Genomic DNA, 17,783 nt, shown 5'->3' with positions numbered 1-17,783 from the left:
CCCCCAGCGCAGGCCCGGGGTGGGGGGCACGTCCCGCCACTCCGGCTGCCCGGAGTCCCCGCAGGAGCGCAGCGGCCCAGGCCCAGGTCCCCGCCCCCCTGTCCCGCCGAGTTGGGGCGGCCTTCGGGAGCCGGGAGCTGCGGAGGCGCCCGAGGAGGAGCTCTGCCGCCCGTGATTGTCACAACTGCCCTGAGTCTCTGCTGTCACGCAGGCCCCTCATTAATCTCTGCGGACGCCAGATTACCGCCGCTTACGGAAAAAAACGTGCTTTCATGAAAGATTCATGAAAAGAGGCAGTTTGTGGGGCCCACCGCCTGGGGTCCTAAAACCATCAAGAGGACCATAAGGAGCGAGTTGTCCCAACGCCCGTGGGGACCAGGAGGGCGAAGCTGGAAAGTGGTTCTGTGGACAGCGGGGTTCCCTGGGGGCGGGGTTCCCTGGAGGGCGGGGTTCCCTGGGGGTCGGGGTTCCCTGAGGGCGGGGTTCCCTGGGGGCGGGGTTCCCGTGGGGGGCGGGGTTCCCTGGGGGTCAGGGTTCCCTGGAGGCGGGGTTCCCATGGGGGCGGGGTTCCCGTGGAGGGGGTGAGGTTCCCTGGAGGGCGGGGTTCCCGTTGGGGGCGGGGTTCCCTGGAGGGCGGGGTTCCCGTTGGGGGCGGGGTTCCCTGGAGGGTCGGGGTTCCCGTGGGGTCGGGGTTCCCTGGGGGTAGGGGTTCCCGTTGGGGGCGGGGTTCCCTGGAGGGCGGGGTTCCCGTTGGGGGCGGGGTTCCCTGGAGGGGTGAGGTTCCCGTGGGGGTCGGGGTTCCCGTGGGGGTCGGGGTTCCCTGGGGGCGGGGTTCCCTGGGGGGGGCGGGGTCCCCGTGGAGGGGTGAGGTTCCCGTGGGGTCGGGGTTCCCTGCAGGGGGAGGGGCTTGGTTTGGGGCTGGGACCGTCTTCGCGCAGACGCACTGGCTTTCTTCTTGAGCTCTTGTCTCCCGCGAAGGTGCGTGGGTTCTAGGTCTCCCAGCATCAGAGGCTGCTCTGAAGCCCGGCTGAGAGGAATCGTAACAGAAATCTATAACCGGGGCTTTTGTATCTCCCTTTGATCGGATTCCTTTTAGTGTAGAAGTAGCGTCTTCTGCGGTGTTCGGCACAGGGTCGGTCTCGGGAGAGAAGCCGAGGGCGGCTGCGAGGCGGGCGGGTTGGGGGAGGCCAGGCCGGGGGCGCAGATCCCCCCCCCCCGGGGCTGCTCCGGCCGCTCTCCGCTCCCACTCGGTTCCCTTCGTGTGTTTGTGGTTTTCTAGAGGTTATGGCGATTATTAGGGCCGAAGAGTGTCGTCTAAGTTTCATGTTTGTTTGGTTTTTAAAAAATATTTTATTAAACAAGTGACAAAAAAATGGCACAAGAATAAACTTAGCATCTAAGCACCTTTGGTTTCTTCTGGCTAAAACCTTCATTTCCTTACAGTTTTCTCAGAAATCCGGGTGTGGAATCAAACTGAATGCGGGTCGGAGGATGACTTGTTTAAAGTTTAACTTCATGTCCTCTTTGAAGAGATCTATAGCGGTTGCTTTCTCCGCCGTGCCCTGGCTTTCTGAGTCTCTCGTTATCCTCTTTCTGAGCCCTTTAGCCACTGCTGGCAAAGCCACGCCTGTACCACAGGTGCCAGGAGGTGTTTTCACCAGGTCACTTGGTGGTGGTGACAAGTGTGACAGCTTGCTCTCACTGGCGTCCCTAAGTCACTACGTAGGCTGAGTGCAGGGTTCCTCATCCTGGGAAGCCAAACCCAGGGCCCTGTGCACCGTCCTGCCAGAGGAGGGCGGGAGTGTGCGGTGGCCCCAGGCCCAGCAGGACACCAGATCCCCCCTCACAGCCCCCCACCACCGCTGGGCCCACTGATCACATTCGAGCTTCTTTTCCTCCTTTTCTTTTTGGATGGGTTTCTGCCCCCCATCCTGAGTGCTCCCAGGCTAGTTTGTCTGCGTTTGGGGAGCCAGCTCTCATAGGATGGGGGTTTGATGCTTCTCAGAGAATGTGAGTTGATGGGCATGAAGGGGCTACCAAGGCGCCTGTCATGGTGGGGGACCCATGGCAGTGATTTCTGGCCCTAACGGCCTTCTGTCGGCTGACCTGGCTTGAATGGCTCTTTTCTACAGATGGAGAAACAGAGGCAGGTTTTTCCTAGAGGTCGGAGGGTCTGCTGGTGGCTTGCCTTAGTGGAATCACACCTCAGGGGCTCAGGAAGGTTCAATGAGTTATGTCTCCCCTAAGTGCAAGGCCCCACACACTTGGCTGCTCTTGGAAGAGGACTGGTCTGCTTTATGGCACTTGGGTCCCTTTTGGGGCTGACTCCCAGGGCCCCCTGCAGAAAGGGCAGGCTGGTTATAATAACTGCAATCTGCTGCACGCCTTTACTTCCTTTGGGAGGGGACCAACAGCAATATGACCCTGAATGTGCCTGGCTTTGCAGGGTTGGGATGCCACTCTCACTACGAGAACACATGCATCAAACTGTCTCTTGGGGAATCTCCCTAAATTTGATATTTTGGTACAACCTGTTTCCAGTGCTGAAAAAATACATTTCTTCTCCATTAGCTCATTATCACCTAGGAAATTACCTGTTCTCAATTATCCTGACAACTCCTAAGCTCATAGTCCTAGATTTTCTTTTTAAATCTCCTTCTAGTTTTTTTTTTTTTTTAAGTTCGTCAGGATGTCTGTACAATAGCTCTTTTGTCTTTTTCTTTCTTTCCCCATACATAGCAACTTTTCAGGATGTGGTGTTATCTTTCTCACACAAACTCAAATTGACTGCAAATAGGTCCCACTGGATACTTCACTTGCCTAAGCCAATCCTCTGTTCTCTTCAGGGAAAAACACTCTATAAGGGGTGGGAGAGGAGAGAGACAAAACCCAAGCAGTATTACATTCTGGTGAACTCTATCAAAAAGTCTTGGTTTAATTGAACATTATAGACTTAAACCCCACTCCTTCCCATATGTCAAAATATTGCTTAAAATACTATTTAATTAGGGTTAAAACACTTAAACTATTTCATCAATAGGGTGAAATTATACATGAAATATTATATTAAGAAACTCATCACAGATTAATAAAGCTGAAAAGGGACTTATATACATATCCTGATGACCCTCAGAAGAGGAAATAGAAACCCTTGCAGAGAGGTAAGGTAATGTGAGCAACAATGGAAGGATATTCCATCGTGCAAGGTGAAAGGATGGCCCCAGTGCTCCACCCCTCTCTGAACCCTGCTGAGGAGTGTCACTTTATAGTGCCCTCCATGCTGTCAATGGACTGGCGTGGGCCAATGGACTGGTAACAAATGTGACACACCCAGCTGATGGAAAAGGCTCACTTTCTCTCTTGCTCCTCTGCTACCAACAGGAGCATGTGGCCAGGCCAGCCTGCAGGAGGAAGGAGACATGAGCCTCCAGGGACATGGGCCCTAGGTGATCCAGTCTACATCAGCCAACCCCCAGTTGGACCTCAGATACAGAAATTGGCCCTCCAGATGAAATCAGGGAACCTCACAGGTGTGTGAGGTTGTTGTTGCAATGGCTCTGAGCTTCGTGGTTGCTTATTTTAGGGCCTGTAGTCATATAATGGACTAAAGGATTGTGTGCCCCCGCCTCCCCCCACAATGTGTTGAAGCCCTAACCTCCAGTGTGATGGCATTTGGAGAGGGAACATTTGGGATGCAGTTAGGATTAGATGAGGTCGTTAGAGTGGACCGTGGTCTGATGGGATTAGTAACTTTATAAGAAGAGACACCAGGGGCGCCTGGGTGTCTCAGCCGGTAAAGTATTTGCCTCTTGATCTCAGCTCAGGACTCCGTCTCAGGGTCTTGATCTCAGGCTTGTGAGTTCAAGGCCAACAGTGGGCTCCTCTCTGGGCATGGAGCCTACTTAACAACAATAAAATACATACATACACAGACACATACATACATAAGAAGAGACACCAGAGAGTCCCTGTCTCTCTGTCTCTCTGTCTCTCCCTCCCTCCCTCCCCTTGCACACACCGAGGAAAGGCCACCTGAGGACACAGGCAGAAGGCAGCCGTCTACCAGCCAGGGAGAGAATGCTTACCAGCAACTCAACCTGCTGGCGCCTTGATTCTGGGCTTCCAACCCCCGTAGCTGTGAGAGCTAAGTCTGAGCCCCCAGCAGGGCAGCAGTAGAGCCTCCTGAGGGGGCGAGGGCAGCCTGACTAGGTCTTAGGCAACTTCCTGGCGTGGAGAGTGCTTCTCTATTTTATGCACATCCCCTCACCCTTGTTGTGAATGCACACGTGAAAGTTTGGAAGTTCTTTCTTCTCTTCTCCTTAAGGGTTTTCTTCACTTGGTGCCCTCTCCGTGTTCATGGGCCCAGGCCAGGGCTTGTTGGCACCAGGCTGCCATTGCATGCGGGCCAGCGCTCCCTGCTCCTGCGAGCACGGGCTTCCCACCTTCAGAGGAGGCGTAAGGACCCCCGAAGCGGCTGCACACCCTGTTTTGGACTCAGAACTGTCTGCTCTCTTCCTTTCACCTGTTTCAAATGACAACAGAAAGAGGAAGTTTGAGATGTAGTCATAATGTTTTCTGATTTCTTTCTCCAACAGGGAGATATCCATTTGGGAGGAAGGTCCTAGTTAAGCAGAACAAAAATTGACGTTGGAGAATGGAAATAATTTGATAGAGCCTGCTAACAATGATCAGAGCAAAGGACTCCCTGAGGAACTAACTTCAGACTTCAGGCATCGCGTTGTTTTTCGTGTTCACTAAGCTTAGGATTTGTAAAAAGGATATGCTTCCTGTCTGGGTCTGGCTAAAGAGGTTCACTATTGAGGCTAAAAAGTGTATCAACCTTATTAGTAACCCATTTGAAAAATAATGATATTCTATGTGGTATTATTCAGATTATGAACACGTGTGCGACTATGGAACTATATATGATTATGCTCATTTCATTAGTCAGTATATCCTAAATGATGATTTCTAATATATATAAAATCTAAACCATTTTTAAATGTAAATGCAGTACATGGAACTGACGGGAAAGAACTGTCTGCTATGCCCAGAGCCTTGAGGGCTCTTGTACATTTTGCTACTGGGGTTGACTGAAAGGAGAAGGTCAAAAGTTTGTTGTTATTCTTTGTCGAATATATTTATACCAAGCCTTTCCCCCAAAAGATTTAAGATGGCTGATTTGGTTTTCTCTCTGGAGTATGCATAAGAAATGCGGACCAAGGAGCAGCAAATTGTGGAAACTAAAGATGAAGGTTGGAGGCCACGAGGGGCAGGGCCTCTTTGGGACAGCTGGGTGACCCAAACCATCCTGTGCTATTCAGACTCAGATGAAAGTGCTTTCAGCTACCCCCATTCCTCTAATCGCTGTCACCTCCCATCAAGAAGAGGAGAGGGGGAATCCTGGAATCTTCCATGGGACAGAGTGGGGAGGGGTCTCTCTGCGAGCATTGGCGTAAAGTCAACAGAAAACTCTTTCATGCTTTCAGCCCACTTGAGTAGGATCTGCTAGGTTCTGCCATCGATGAACCTGACCTTAGACACAGAGCAAGGCAACAGCTGTTGAAACAGGAATATCTAAGCTGGGAGTGGGCCTGTCCGTGAAATTTGTGTATCTCCTCAAACACGAGAAATAATACAGTTATTTAGTCACACAGGGAATCCATTAGACTTGGCAATTTAATTCCTACTTCCTTAAGATCCTTACTTGAGGGCTTGGGTGGGAGCAGGGGGGTGGGCAGGACTGTCTTCATAGTTAGCATAATAGAGCTGATTAGATTCCCTAGGGATTCCTGATTTGTTCTTTGGGTGATTTTCAGAAGGTGATTTAAAAAAAAAAAAGTCAGTCTTGTCTGAAAAGAAAATAGGTTATGAGCCTTGATCGCTTATCATTTCAGATTAATACTGAGATGCTAGAGGTTGGAGATCTGTCAAATGGGGCAGCAGAAAATACAGTTATCTCCAAACAGGAGAAGTGCAGATTAACAAATTTCATATCCAATAATATTTATTGAGCGTTTGCTTTGCTAAACTGAAAATTCTCCATTCTGAGTCAGTGAGTGTTCAAAGCTTCACAGAATAAATCTGTATTAAATGAAAAATAAATCAATTGTCACGGTCATATTGCCCAGAAAATTTACAGCTGAAATAAGACAGAGAAAAGTGACCCCACCTTCCTCTTTCCCTCTGGCTCCCCCTGTCACTTCACACCTATTGGCGGGTCTCCCAGGCATATACCCGCCGGTTCTGCTCAGGATTATCCAGGTGCGTAGGAAGAAGGGTGGTACGGGCTCCTGCTTAACGTGGTTTGCTTTGTTTTATCAGGAGCAGTTCAGATGCTGAGTGTCAGCAGCGGAAGCTCTGTTGCTTCACCCAGCCTGGGCTCGTTCTCCTCACTATGCTGCCTTTCTCTTGAAAGCCTCACAAGAAAGTCAAACGGTAGTATTTTTTCCCAAGTGCTTTAATTAATTCCATTTCCAGCTGAAAAGGAGAGATCTTACAGGAGTTTTGGCCATACCACTCTCGTTCACATTTCAAAGGGAAAAGAAGATTATTTCTAATTGTGGGGTTTGGGGTGGGTGGCATTTTATTTTAATAATTAAAAATTTGTCTTACCAGTAGCCTCTGTCTGGAGAACTTACGGAATTTGCCAACAAGGGACAGACCACTGGCTGAAGGATTTGCACACTCTGCCCTTGACCGCAGACGGTCCCACAGGCAAATCCACTTTATTTCCAGTCCTCCCTGATGGAAACTTAGGGGTTTGGCTTTTCAAGGTCCCTTCTAGCTCTACAATTATATAAGGGGCACTGTTTCTGCAATCAATAGCTGAACTAGCAGCTCATTCCATGGGGAAGTTGGAGCCAACCCAAGTTCCTGATGGGGAGCCGTCCTACGTAAGCCTGGATGCCCCAGATGCTTTTCCTTCATGGGTGCACGTGCCTTCCAAGGGTGAATCTGGAAGAACGATCCAAACTCTTGGGGTCAGAGGGCTTTACTTGTGAAACTTAGCTCTTTCCTTTTGTATCCTGTGGGTCCCACAAGACTTCACCAATTTGAGGTCAGGATATAATCTTTGTACTACAAGATTGTGACCCAGACTCTTATTGCTCATTCTGTCACCGTGGCTGAGTTTTTTCAAACCAAATCAGTAGGGAAATAAGAATTGTTCAAGCCCACTGGGAGTTTTGGGGAAAAAACTAATTTCTTTTTTTCCCTAATTGCTAACGATAGTGCCAGAGAGACAGTCTAGCTGCTAGTGACATACTCATCCAAGGAAAGTTATTTAAGTTCCAAACCCCCACTCTGATAGAGACTGATCTTGTCAATTTACTGTTTGGCATGTACCGCAGAAGTGCTCTTATTATCTCATAGGTAACAATGACTCATTGTTAGTTCATCTAAAAAACTGGTTGAAGTGGGAGGGGCATCATAAAAAATGTTATGTGCATGTCATAAAACATTTGTTATAACTTAAAATATATACCATAATTCATGGATGCTAAGATGCACATTTTTTTTTTACATTAACGTCTCTGAAATCAGGATTGTTTTGTAATTGCTGTCTGCCAGGCAAAGTTCAGGGTGTGCTTGCCATTGGCAGCATGAGTGTATTATTCTGCTCTTCCTGGTGCCACCACTGGACAACGGCAGATCCTCTATGTTCTGAGCCACAGACCATTTAAGGGCTCTTTGAGGGAGGAATATGAGTCCTGGCTGTTGTTGGCAAACATTCCTTTGACACCTTCTAGTAAGATCAAAAAGGGGACAGCACTGAAACTAGCTGAAATTGCATGAATATGATGTCATAGGGGAAGGTACTGAGTAGAAAGATAAAGACTTCTATGACTCTAGAAAGAAAATGATGTACGAATAAGTTTCTGCATGTTAAGAAGTTTAACCAATTTATTTTCATATATATGTATATTTTATATGTACAAGACTGATAAGCAACAGCAATCAATGTCTTCTGTGTCTAAAATAATTTTTCCAAGAAGTATGAAATAAGAATTCTAAGTGATAGGAAAGCTTTGATTATAGTTTTGGCTATATTTTTTCTTTCTAATGTAGTATGCATTAAATAATGCATATCTCATAATCAATTTCCTCAAAATCTTAGATTTGAGAAAATACAGTGAGTATAAATTTGTTCTCCAATCTTCTTTTACATGAGCAATTTCCTTTGAACAGACGTTGATGTGCCCTAGTATCTTCTTTGCATCTTCTTCTTCTTTTATTTTCTTTCAAGATTTTTTTTTAAAGTAGTCTCTACACCCAATATGGGGCTTGAACCTGTAACCGTGAGATCAAGAGTTGCATGCTCCACCAACTGATCCATCCAGGCATTGTCTTTCTTGCATCTTCTATAATTTGCAGCTTCTTTAAAGTGGAGTGAGAACTTAAAGTTGGTTAGGAAGAGCAGAATTCAGAAATACTTAGGAGGCGAGATTGGCACTCATCTGCAGATTGGATGTATGGGGCTAAAGAGGGAAGGTAACATGATGGTTCCCAGGTTTCTGGTCAAAAAGGTGGACAAGTTACGACCCAAGGGCCAAATATGGGGAACCATCTGTTTTTGCAAATACAGTTTCCTTGGAACACTGGCGCACTATTCCTTTACATACCTGGCTCATTGGCTGCTCTCACACTACAACAGAAATAAGTCGTTGTGGCAGAGACCATACGGTTCCTAAGACCAACGGGATCTTTGCAGGGAAAGGTTGCCAACTCTTGGATTAGGGGAGCGGTGTTGTCCTTGAATTAGCATAAAGGATAGGAGAGGAAGAACAGATTTATAGGGAAAGGTGATGGGTTTGCTATGTTGGGCTTGTCTTGTAGATGGGTTTACAGATGAGTGAGCAATGTATTTGTTTAATGAAAAGTCTCAAATTCAGTAAAACAAAGAACTGAACTGAAGGCAAAGATATTTTTAATGGTCTGGAAGGAGAATGTTAACACAGGGACAGATACTTTTGGCTCTGGTTGTGAACTAGAAGCATGGGAGAGAGAAAACTTGATATCAAAGGGTTTCCTTCTCAGCCCCCTATGGGGCATAAAGTGTACCAAAAACATACACAGAGCACTTTCTCCGGGAGGACTGGAGACAGAAGTGAGCCCTGGTTGTGCAGATGTGGGAACGGGGAGCATGTCTGTCCTAGCAGCAGAGCCAGTTAGAAGGGAGAGCTTTCCATTTCAACATGATCTTGATGGATGGGATCTCATCAACATCCAGAATATTAAATCTGAAAGTTCGTTTCATAGATACTTTATCCTCTGAAGGTGAAACCAGAAGCTGTATTTTAGTTGGTTTTATTTGGAGCCTGGAAAAAAGTAAAGCTAAAAAAGCATTGTGAGAAAGCAATTTGTAAGAAGCAAAATGATCAGTTTAAAGGACTCCTTTGCCTTCTGGTCCCTTGGAGTAAGGGTGTAGGAGTGGATTTTATGCAAAACAAAAGGTCAGTCATTTCTGGGCTCCAGAAGGATTGCAGAGCTGATGAAGGCCTCAATATTACAGAAAGCAGAAAGCAGCCAGGTCTGGGGGGAAGAGCTCCCAGACCGGTGGGGGGCGGGTGGAAGGAGCAGTGGGGGGAGATTGGAGTGGGGGGTTGGTGCTTAGGGTGGGGTGGAGGTTACAAACACTGGGTTTTTAATCCTAGTTTGGAAATCGCTTGGAATGTCCGGGGAGGAGAGGCCAGTTGGAAAACTAAATAAACGGCCAATTGAAATTCATTAGACAACTTGAGTGAGTTCTGATCAAACAGAGTAGAATTACCTGCATTGTGAAAAATCAAAGAATGCCAGGAAAAAAAGAAAACACAGATGAGATAAAGAGATCAACATTAGCCCTCTTCTGGGAAGACTTGCTAGGGTATTAATAACCTGCTGGAGCTTTTGATTTTTGTGACTGCCTCTGAAATGAACAATCTGTTCACTGTGGGATAAGGATTTGCCAAACCGAGTTCACCAATTCACCCCAGATAAGCGGCTCCGTGCGCCTCAAGGCTCCGCTGCCAGGATAGGCCCTGTCGGGGCGGGGTCCGCATGGACGCTCCTGTGGCCTGAGCTCTGTGCAGTTTTTGGATAAGGAAAGTGGTGCCGGAGAGGAGGGGGGCATCAGGACTGCAGGGGCCCCTGGGGGGCTCAGTGAGGGTCCCACGCAGCTCTCCCGCATGTGGCAACAGGGCATTTACTTCTGGGGGCTGGGCCTCGGACACAGTCCCAAATATTTGAAATGGGAAGGAGACAGAAGGAAAATGAAGCACCGAAGCCAGGCATGGTTGTTAGACTAACCGGCGGCTGGGATGGCCTCCTCAAGGTGACCTTTGGACACGGCTTTATGGAAGTGTGGAGAAATTCTGGGATGCCTGGCAGCCCCTGTTCTTGCTTGTATGCATGGCATGTTGGCAGGCAATTACTGAGCATGGGAAAGGGATTGCATTATTAATATATGAATTATTAATTATTATAATTGCATTTGTCATTTATTGAGCACCAGCCATGCACTAGAAGCTGAGCAGACCTTAAGAGTCCCTGCCCAGTGGGGGGTGACTGAGGTAATTACATTTGAAATAGCTACAATCACCAGCTCACAGAACTTGTGGCATGTACAGCATGCACGGTGTTGACTCCCCTTCTTTTCCTCTCTCTAGATCCATAGATGATTTTTAAGATTTGTTTATGAAAAGATGGAGGATGAGGTTGTTTGTCAGGATGAAAGGTGCTGCATCAGGTTATATTTTAATTAGTATTTATTACATCTCCCCCCCTGGCAATACGCCAAGGGAGCAAATGCTTCTGTGACAAAACACGTGCTGTCCTTTCTTTCTGACCAGCCATCTCTTGCATGAGGGTTGATGGGCGGAAGGGGCGTCCACACATGAGTGGGGGGGACCGATTTGGCCGTGTTCAGGAATCCCTTCTGGGCTCTACTGAGTCACACGCATCACCGTATTTGCGTGGTATGGGTAGCACGTTTTAATATTTAATTCTTAACACGTAACATGTAAAGTCCTAGAATGTTAAGGTTGGAGATGCTTTCAGAAATCATCTTGTCCAAACTTCTCATTTTGCAGATTGAGAAAGCGAGTCTCAGGATGCTGCATACCCTGCCTGAGGTTATACATTTGAGGAGAAGCTGGGACAACGTGTGTGTGTGTGTGTGTGTGTGTGTGTGTGTGTGTGTGTGTGTGTGAAGCCCAGGTCAGGGACCCCACTGCTAGGCCTCGTCTCATTTTCTTTAAATAAAAAGCTACTGTAGAACTGGACTCAGGAATTTGAAAGGAGAAAAATCAAATTCAAGTCATGAGGGTCACTGTAGGAATTTTCCAAGCTGTTCCTTCGCAGGGACTCCTTTTTCCGCTTTCACTCTGTTCATGGAGCAAAGGGCTCCACCGGTGATGCCATTCATTGCGTACAGTGATCCCCACCAGGGGGAGAATGTCTCCATGTCCTCCCTTAGGCAGCCTTCTCTCCAAACTCTGCAGTGGGTCCGAGGAAGGGGCGGGTGAAGGGTTTTGGGTCTCTGTCCCACCCAGGTGGAATCGATCCATCCAGAAGAGCAGGTTTCCCACCCATTGTGGCTGGGAAGGTGGTCAGAGGCCGTGTTGTCAGGGCTCTCCAGTGTGACTCTTCGGGACAGCATCTTTGGCGGTGCTTCCCAAAGGCTCAGGGAAGCACATGGGATCCAGCCACATTTGGTCTGAACCTCTGCAAATCATTTTGGGGCCCCCGGCTGCAAAATGTTGCAAACTTGATACCTCAGAGGCTGCATTTGTCTTTCGGTCCAGGTGTGGGTGGGGACGATGTCTGTGTGTTTCACCCTCTCCTGGCGTGGAAGGACTGCAACGTGATCATCCTCACCTGAGGGATGTTTTTCTGAAATTTTAAGCATCGTAGATGATGTAGGAAAGACGTTAGGGTTCGGGGCTGATGGACAATAAAGAATTCTTGAGATGTCTTTGGTGCAAAAAGGTGATTTTATTAATGCTCGGGGACAGGACCTGTGGGCAGAAAGAGCTGCAGCAGGGTCATGAGGAGTGGCGATTATATACTTTCAAGTTGGGAGGCATTAGGGAGAGCCTAAGTCTCTAAGGAGTTTTTTTTTTTTTTTAAGATTTTATTTATTTATTTGCGAGAGACACAGAGAGAGAGGCAGAGACACAGGCAGAGGGAGAAGCAGCCTCCATGCAGGGAGCCCGATGGGGGCCTGGATCCCAGGACTCCAGGATCACGCCCTGAGCCAAAGGCAGGTGCTCAACCGCTGAGCCACCCAGGCGTCCCTATAAGGAATTTTGGAAACAAGATTTCCAGGACCTTGAGGGGGCTGGCTATTGTTGGGAAAAGGTCACTTATTACTGTCTAATAAACCCTTAGTCATGAGACCCTTCCGATGTATGTCAGTGGGTCATATGCTTGGGGGATGATCGTCAGCATGTATCTTGGATGGTAAAGGAAGTTTCCAAAGGAATTTTTATATGTTAAAGTAAACTTACAGGATCCTGGTGGGTCGGGCTAAGATGGCCTTTTTTCCCTTAGCAAAGTATCAGCATGGAGGCAGTTGAGTCCCTAGAGGAAATGTCACTGTGCCTGTTTCGAGAACTTGTCAATGGGCTGTAAGTAGTAAGGAAATTTAATTTGTCCTTTGCCTTTGTTTTCCACATGATAGACATTCTGTATTCCCATTACTCTTAATAAGCACTCTGCTGGGGATGGTGGACGTTTACATATTTCCTCTTCCTAAAGGACTATCGTGGGACCGTTTAATAAAACATATGCAGCCTTCAGTAAATGAGTTATTTATTTACAATGAAAATTATAACAGGGGAATATCACCTATAGCAGGGCTTTGCCATTCATTTCTGGGAACACTCTGCATATGTTTCTAGATTCCATCGTCCAGGTAAAGAATCTCTGCATTAAACTGCTCATGTAACCTGGAAATATTTATGTTGGAGGATCAGATCCAGAATCAAGCCTCCAATTTCTTTGCACTCGGGTACGATTTGTTTTTTCCAACTGGATTTTAAAATCTTAGCTTGCCTGAACACCAGGCTCACATGTGCCATCTTGAATGTCTGCTTCTTTACGCACACTGTGCCTCATCACCAACGCCAGCTAGGGCTCTCCTAACGCGGGTGTAGAAATGACCACGTTCCCATCTATTTTTGTAAATGCTTTGGCATTCACACCACATATACATTTTATTGAATTTCCCTGTATTATGGCTTTTCCACTGGGGATTAAGAGGCTAATTCAGAGGCCCGTGATTACAGGAAGATGTGTGAGGAAAGCAACAGGGATACCATTCTATAAGGTCCGCTGGGCCCAAACAAGGAATCCATATGTTTCCATTTCCCTAATAGGCAGAGAAAATAAAAAACAAAGAGGCCTAGAGACTCGCACCTGCATAAGCAGCCGAGCAGAAGTAACCTATAAACACATGAAAAGCAGCTCTCCAACAATTCCATCTGCATTTTATTGAAAGAAACCTTTGAAAAGGAGAGAGAGAAGGTACAATTTACAAGAACCGTGGTATAAATCCTGCCACAGTGCCAATTGCTAAAAGCATTGGAGCCTGGGAAGGAGGGAGAAATCCATTCATTCATTGCCCCCAGAAAATAGGCATCCAGGCCAGCGGCATACCTCATGCGCCCCAAGGGACTTACACCTCTGACGGACTGATTGCATGAATCACCTTGGATTGATTGCTTCTATGTAGAATGTTCCTTTATAGCGTATATGCTTTCTCATTGCGGACCTCGGCTCAATTCCATTCTGCCGATGGAGGCTCTTTGGGACACTTTGCATGAGAGATGCGGGAGACCGGAATGTTTTGTTTGTTGGTTTCTCTGGTGCATTTCAAGACCGATTTAGTCTTAAGCTGGGTGCAGAGGGGAATTCCATCATTGCCACATCAGGTGAATCCCAAATCAATCGAACGGCCTCCTCCCCGCTTCTACAGAGGAGGAGCCTGCACTTTTCTCGTTCACATATTATTGTTGCCCTTTAAAAAAATTCCTGATGGGCACACATGTATCTCTTTTCTTTTCTTTTTTCTTTTCTTTTCCTTTCCTTTCTTCTTTTTCTTTCTTTCTTTCTTTTTCTCTTTCCTTACTTCCTTTCTTCTTTCTTTTCTTTTCTTTTTTTCCTTTCCTTTCTTCTTTCTTTCTTTCCTTCCTTCCTTTCTTCCTTTCTTTTCTTTTTCTTTCCTTTCTTCTTTTTCTTTTCCTTTCCTTTCTTCTTTCTTTCTTTCTTTCTTTCTTTCTTTCTTTCTTTCTTTCTTTCTTTCTTTCTTTCTTCTTTCTCTTTTCTTCCTTCTTTTCTTCTTTCTTTCTTTTCCTTTCCTTTCTTCTCTTTCTTTCTCTCCTTCCTTCCTTTCTTCTTTTCTTTTTCTCTTTTCTTTCTTTCTTTTCTTTCTTTCTTTTCTTTCCTTTTCCATGAGAAAATAATTTTGTTCATCAGATGTATCCTTTAGTGCGGCTGGTATTGATGGGGTGCTCAGAGTAGCTGGGCTCCAAGGCTTACATTTCTCTCTCTCTATCCACCTTGCCTGGCTCTTCCGGAAACATCGGGTTTCTCTTTGGGGGGGGGACTGTGCAACTGTTTCAGACTTTTAAGGGTTTCGAGGACTGTCACAGTGGTCATTTTTTGCTCGTTGTCATCCGCAGTCTCGGCGAACGTGCTCGGGCCACCGAAGCCGTCGCTGGAAAACTTCTTCAGATCATCTGAACTGACCATGCCGGACCCCAGGTTTGGGAGACCCGGAGCTGGGGAAGGTTCCGAGGTCCCTCCCGCAGGACGGCGCCCGCCCAGCCGCGGCCCGGGGTCCAGCGCGCTCCCCGGGATGCTTGTGCCCGTGACGCGCACTAGGGGGCGCTCCAGGCCCGCGCACCGGAGGGAGCCGCCAGCTCCGGCTCGACCGCGACTCCTCCGCGGTGGCAGCGGCCCCGCCCCCCGGGGCAGGTGCCTGGGACCAGCTCCTCCCCTCCGCGCGTCCTCAGGCTCCCACCCACGCCGACCTGCCGCACCCCTGCGGGCCGAGGAAGCAAGTGGGCTGCAGCTGGCAGGAAGCATGTAGCAAAGGCTGGGCTGGCTCCGCCCCATGGGGAGCCCCTCTTCGAATCCTTGAGCAACGAACCGAACCGGGGTGCAGCACTCCTGCCGCCTCCAGTGACTTAGTTTGACAGTAGGAAGTGATTACAGTTTTTATGAATGAATGGATTAATTCATTCATGCACGCCTGCATGCATGAATGAATTAATGCATGCATGCATGCATGAATGAATTAATGCATGCATGCATGAATGAATGAATGAATTAATGCATGCATGCATGAATGAATGAATGAACGAAGGACCCCAAGAGCCTGCTCTGTGGGCGACAGGCGTGGGGGCGTAGGGCGTGGGCCGTGCTGACCCCGAAGACATGGATTTGAGTCTGTTCTCCAAACTAAAAGCCTCCAACAGGCTGCTTAATCTCTCCGAGTCTCTGAATCTCAAGCCTCAGTTGTCTTCTCTGTGAAATGGGCACGGCACCGCGGCTGTGAAGGACAGGGCCGACTGTGGCCTCGGGGCCTCCTCTCCTTCCTCTGTTTTCCCCACACCACCTTCTCCTGATTTTTCTTTTTTCTTGTATTTTATTACTTAAAAAAAAAAAGAGTTATCATTAACGTGGACCCCTCCTGAGTTTTCTTCTCCTTCTCAAGCTTTTAAAGTCTTCTATGTGGACTTTCTCCCCTTCTGTGGTTTCTTAAATACTGGTGTCTCCTGGGTGCCAGCCATGCCCGTGTCTTTTTTCCTTTGTTGTGGCTGTCTTAAGCAATCCTGTGTGCTTTCCCTGGGTGACATGCCCCCCAGGATTAGCTTGGCCTGTGAGTTCCCACATCCCCAGCTCTTGTTCCCTGCGCGTCCGGCTCCAGAGCCAGAGGTCAGCACCCCTGCCCGTGTCCACACAGACCTCCAGAGCGCACTCCGCATGCCACAGCCTGACTTGATGGCCGCTTCCTTCTCTGACTCCTTGCCTCTGCTTCCGAATTTCCACCTTTACAAATGACATAATTTCTACCAGGCTTTTAAGCTGGACCCTGGGAGTCATCCTCAACTCTTTCTCCTTCCTTCCCAATACCCGTGGGTCACCAAGGTCGGTTGGTTTCCCTACCCTGCTCTCCATCTGCATGTCTTCACCAGCTCCCTACAGCCACCCTGGGGGTGGCTCCCCCTCTCTCTACCTGCTTTCTCTGCCTCCAGCCTCCTCCCTGCCACACTTTTCACCCCTTCCCAACTGCAGTCAGAAAGACCTTTCTCAAATGTGGATGCCATCCTCCTGGGATCTTTGTGATAAAAGGTGGGCTCCCTGCCTGGAGCACGAGTCCTGTGAACTCAAACCCCTGCTAGCCTTGTCCCATTGTCCCAGCACACCCCCATGGTCAAGGGTGCCATGATGTTCCAGCCCCACAGCCCAGCAGCACCCTGACTCCTCCGGGCTCAGCTCTCCTTGCAGGCCAGTCACAGCTAGCCCTCATGAGTGGGCTTGGGGTCGCTACCACAAGGATGCCTCCTCAACCGACCTCTGTCCCCATGTGGGTGTGGAGAAGGGGCTCTTATGTCATTGTATCTGTCACACTGCATGGTAATTTTTCTTTCTCCCGCCATGGGTAGCACAGGGGCTCTGACGTCTTTCACTCCTTGGCCCAGGACAGTGCCAGGCACACACTCGGTGCTCAGAGGCCGTTGGCTGAAGGTGCAAAGGGTGACTGAACAGGAAGGACCCCCGAACCCTGAAACCCAGTACAACTGAAAGCCTGTGGTCGTCAGGTGGCGCACCTGCTGCAAGGGTCGGAAAGGGGAATTAGACTCAGAACTGCCCTCCGTGGAAACACATCTCGAAAACCAACACACAATGTAATGAATGGTTGACATGGCTCTTACTTAGTTCTTCAGGTCCTGGTGAAGAACTGCGTCATGGTACCTGCGCCAGAGTGTACCCCTGCTCAGGTCTGTCCATGCCTGGAAGCCACCGAGGGGCCCTTCTGTTTCTCATGGACCAGCCTCGGCTCTCAAAGGACATGAGCGCCTTCATTTACTTTAAGTGGCCAGATTGCCTTGCTCGGGGACACCTAACGAGGTTAGCAGATGACTTCAGCAGAAGAGAGCACAAAAAATGGAAAGAAAGATCATAAACGCCTTGGGGACTTTGCACCTGGAGACAGGTGGGAGATGTGGAGAGACTCAGCCCTGCAGATTCCCTTTCTGTTCATCCGTGGACTCAGGAGGGAAGCGGTGCTGGGGAGTCTGCAAGAGAGGAGATACATGGTGGCCACAGGCCCCTTCCACTCTTGGATTCTTGGCTCTGTGGAGACTGATCTGTTCTTGCTAAAGGGATGTGATGCAAGGTCATCATGCCAAAGCGTTGGTGGGTGGTCTGGTCGCCACACAGAGGCACATGGCCACAGTGTTTAGAGAACAAGTGACTGGGACCTTTTGGCTGTGTAGACCTCCTCTCGCTCCCTCCCTAGATGCTTATGGTCTCAATCACATTCCATTCAGAGTTGATTTTCTGGCAATGTCTCCCACGCGGCATGGTATCATCTATAGTTCAAGACTTTTCTTTATGCTCAGGTTCTTTTAATCACAGCCAAGGGTCCCCTAGTTCACCAGGATCAATATCCTGACAGGATGCAATCCATCAGCTCGGGCAGCCTGCCGGGAGAAGGGCTCTGAGCACGATGGTGGCCAGAATGGGTGGGCTTGGCCTTGCCGGGTGGACACCTGTGTTGCCTCACCAGG

General features: G+C 48.5%; 1 protein-coding gene across 1 annotated transcript; it reads right to left on the bottom strand.

Annotated features, from left to right (window-relative positions):
• Positions 1-281: 281 nt before the first annotated feature.
• Positions 282-17,064, bottom strand: LOC129522694 (basic proline-rich protein-like). Its single transcript, XM_055344987.1, has 7 exons — positions 16,966-17,064; positions 16,565-16,823; positions 14,549-15,122; positions 8,625-8,647; positions 4,337-4,522; positions 926-1,275; positions 282-836 (listed from the first exon to the last, which is right to left on the bottom strand). Exons 1-7 carry the CDS (start codon positions 17,062-17,064, stop codon positions 282-284), a joined length of 2,046 nt encoding a protein of 681 aa, XP_055200962.1.
• Between the last annotated feature and the right edge of the window lie 719 nt (positions 17,065-17,783).

This window comes from Nyctereutes procyonoides, unplaced genomic scaffold (genome assembly GCF_905146905.1).
Source record: "Nyctereutes procyonoides isolate TBG_1078 unplaced genomic scaffold, NYPRO_anot_genome, whole genome shotgun sequence".
Lineage (NCBI taxonomy): Eukaryota > Metazoa > Chordata > Mammalia > Carnivora > Canidae > Nyctereutes > Nyctereutes procyonoides.
Note: the sequence above shows the minus strand (reverse complement) of the source record. Positions and strands in the feature narration are given on the sequence as shown.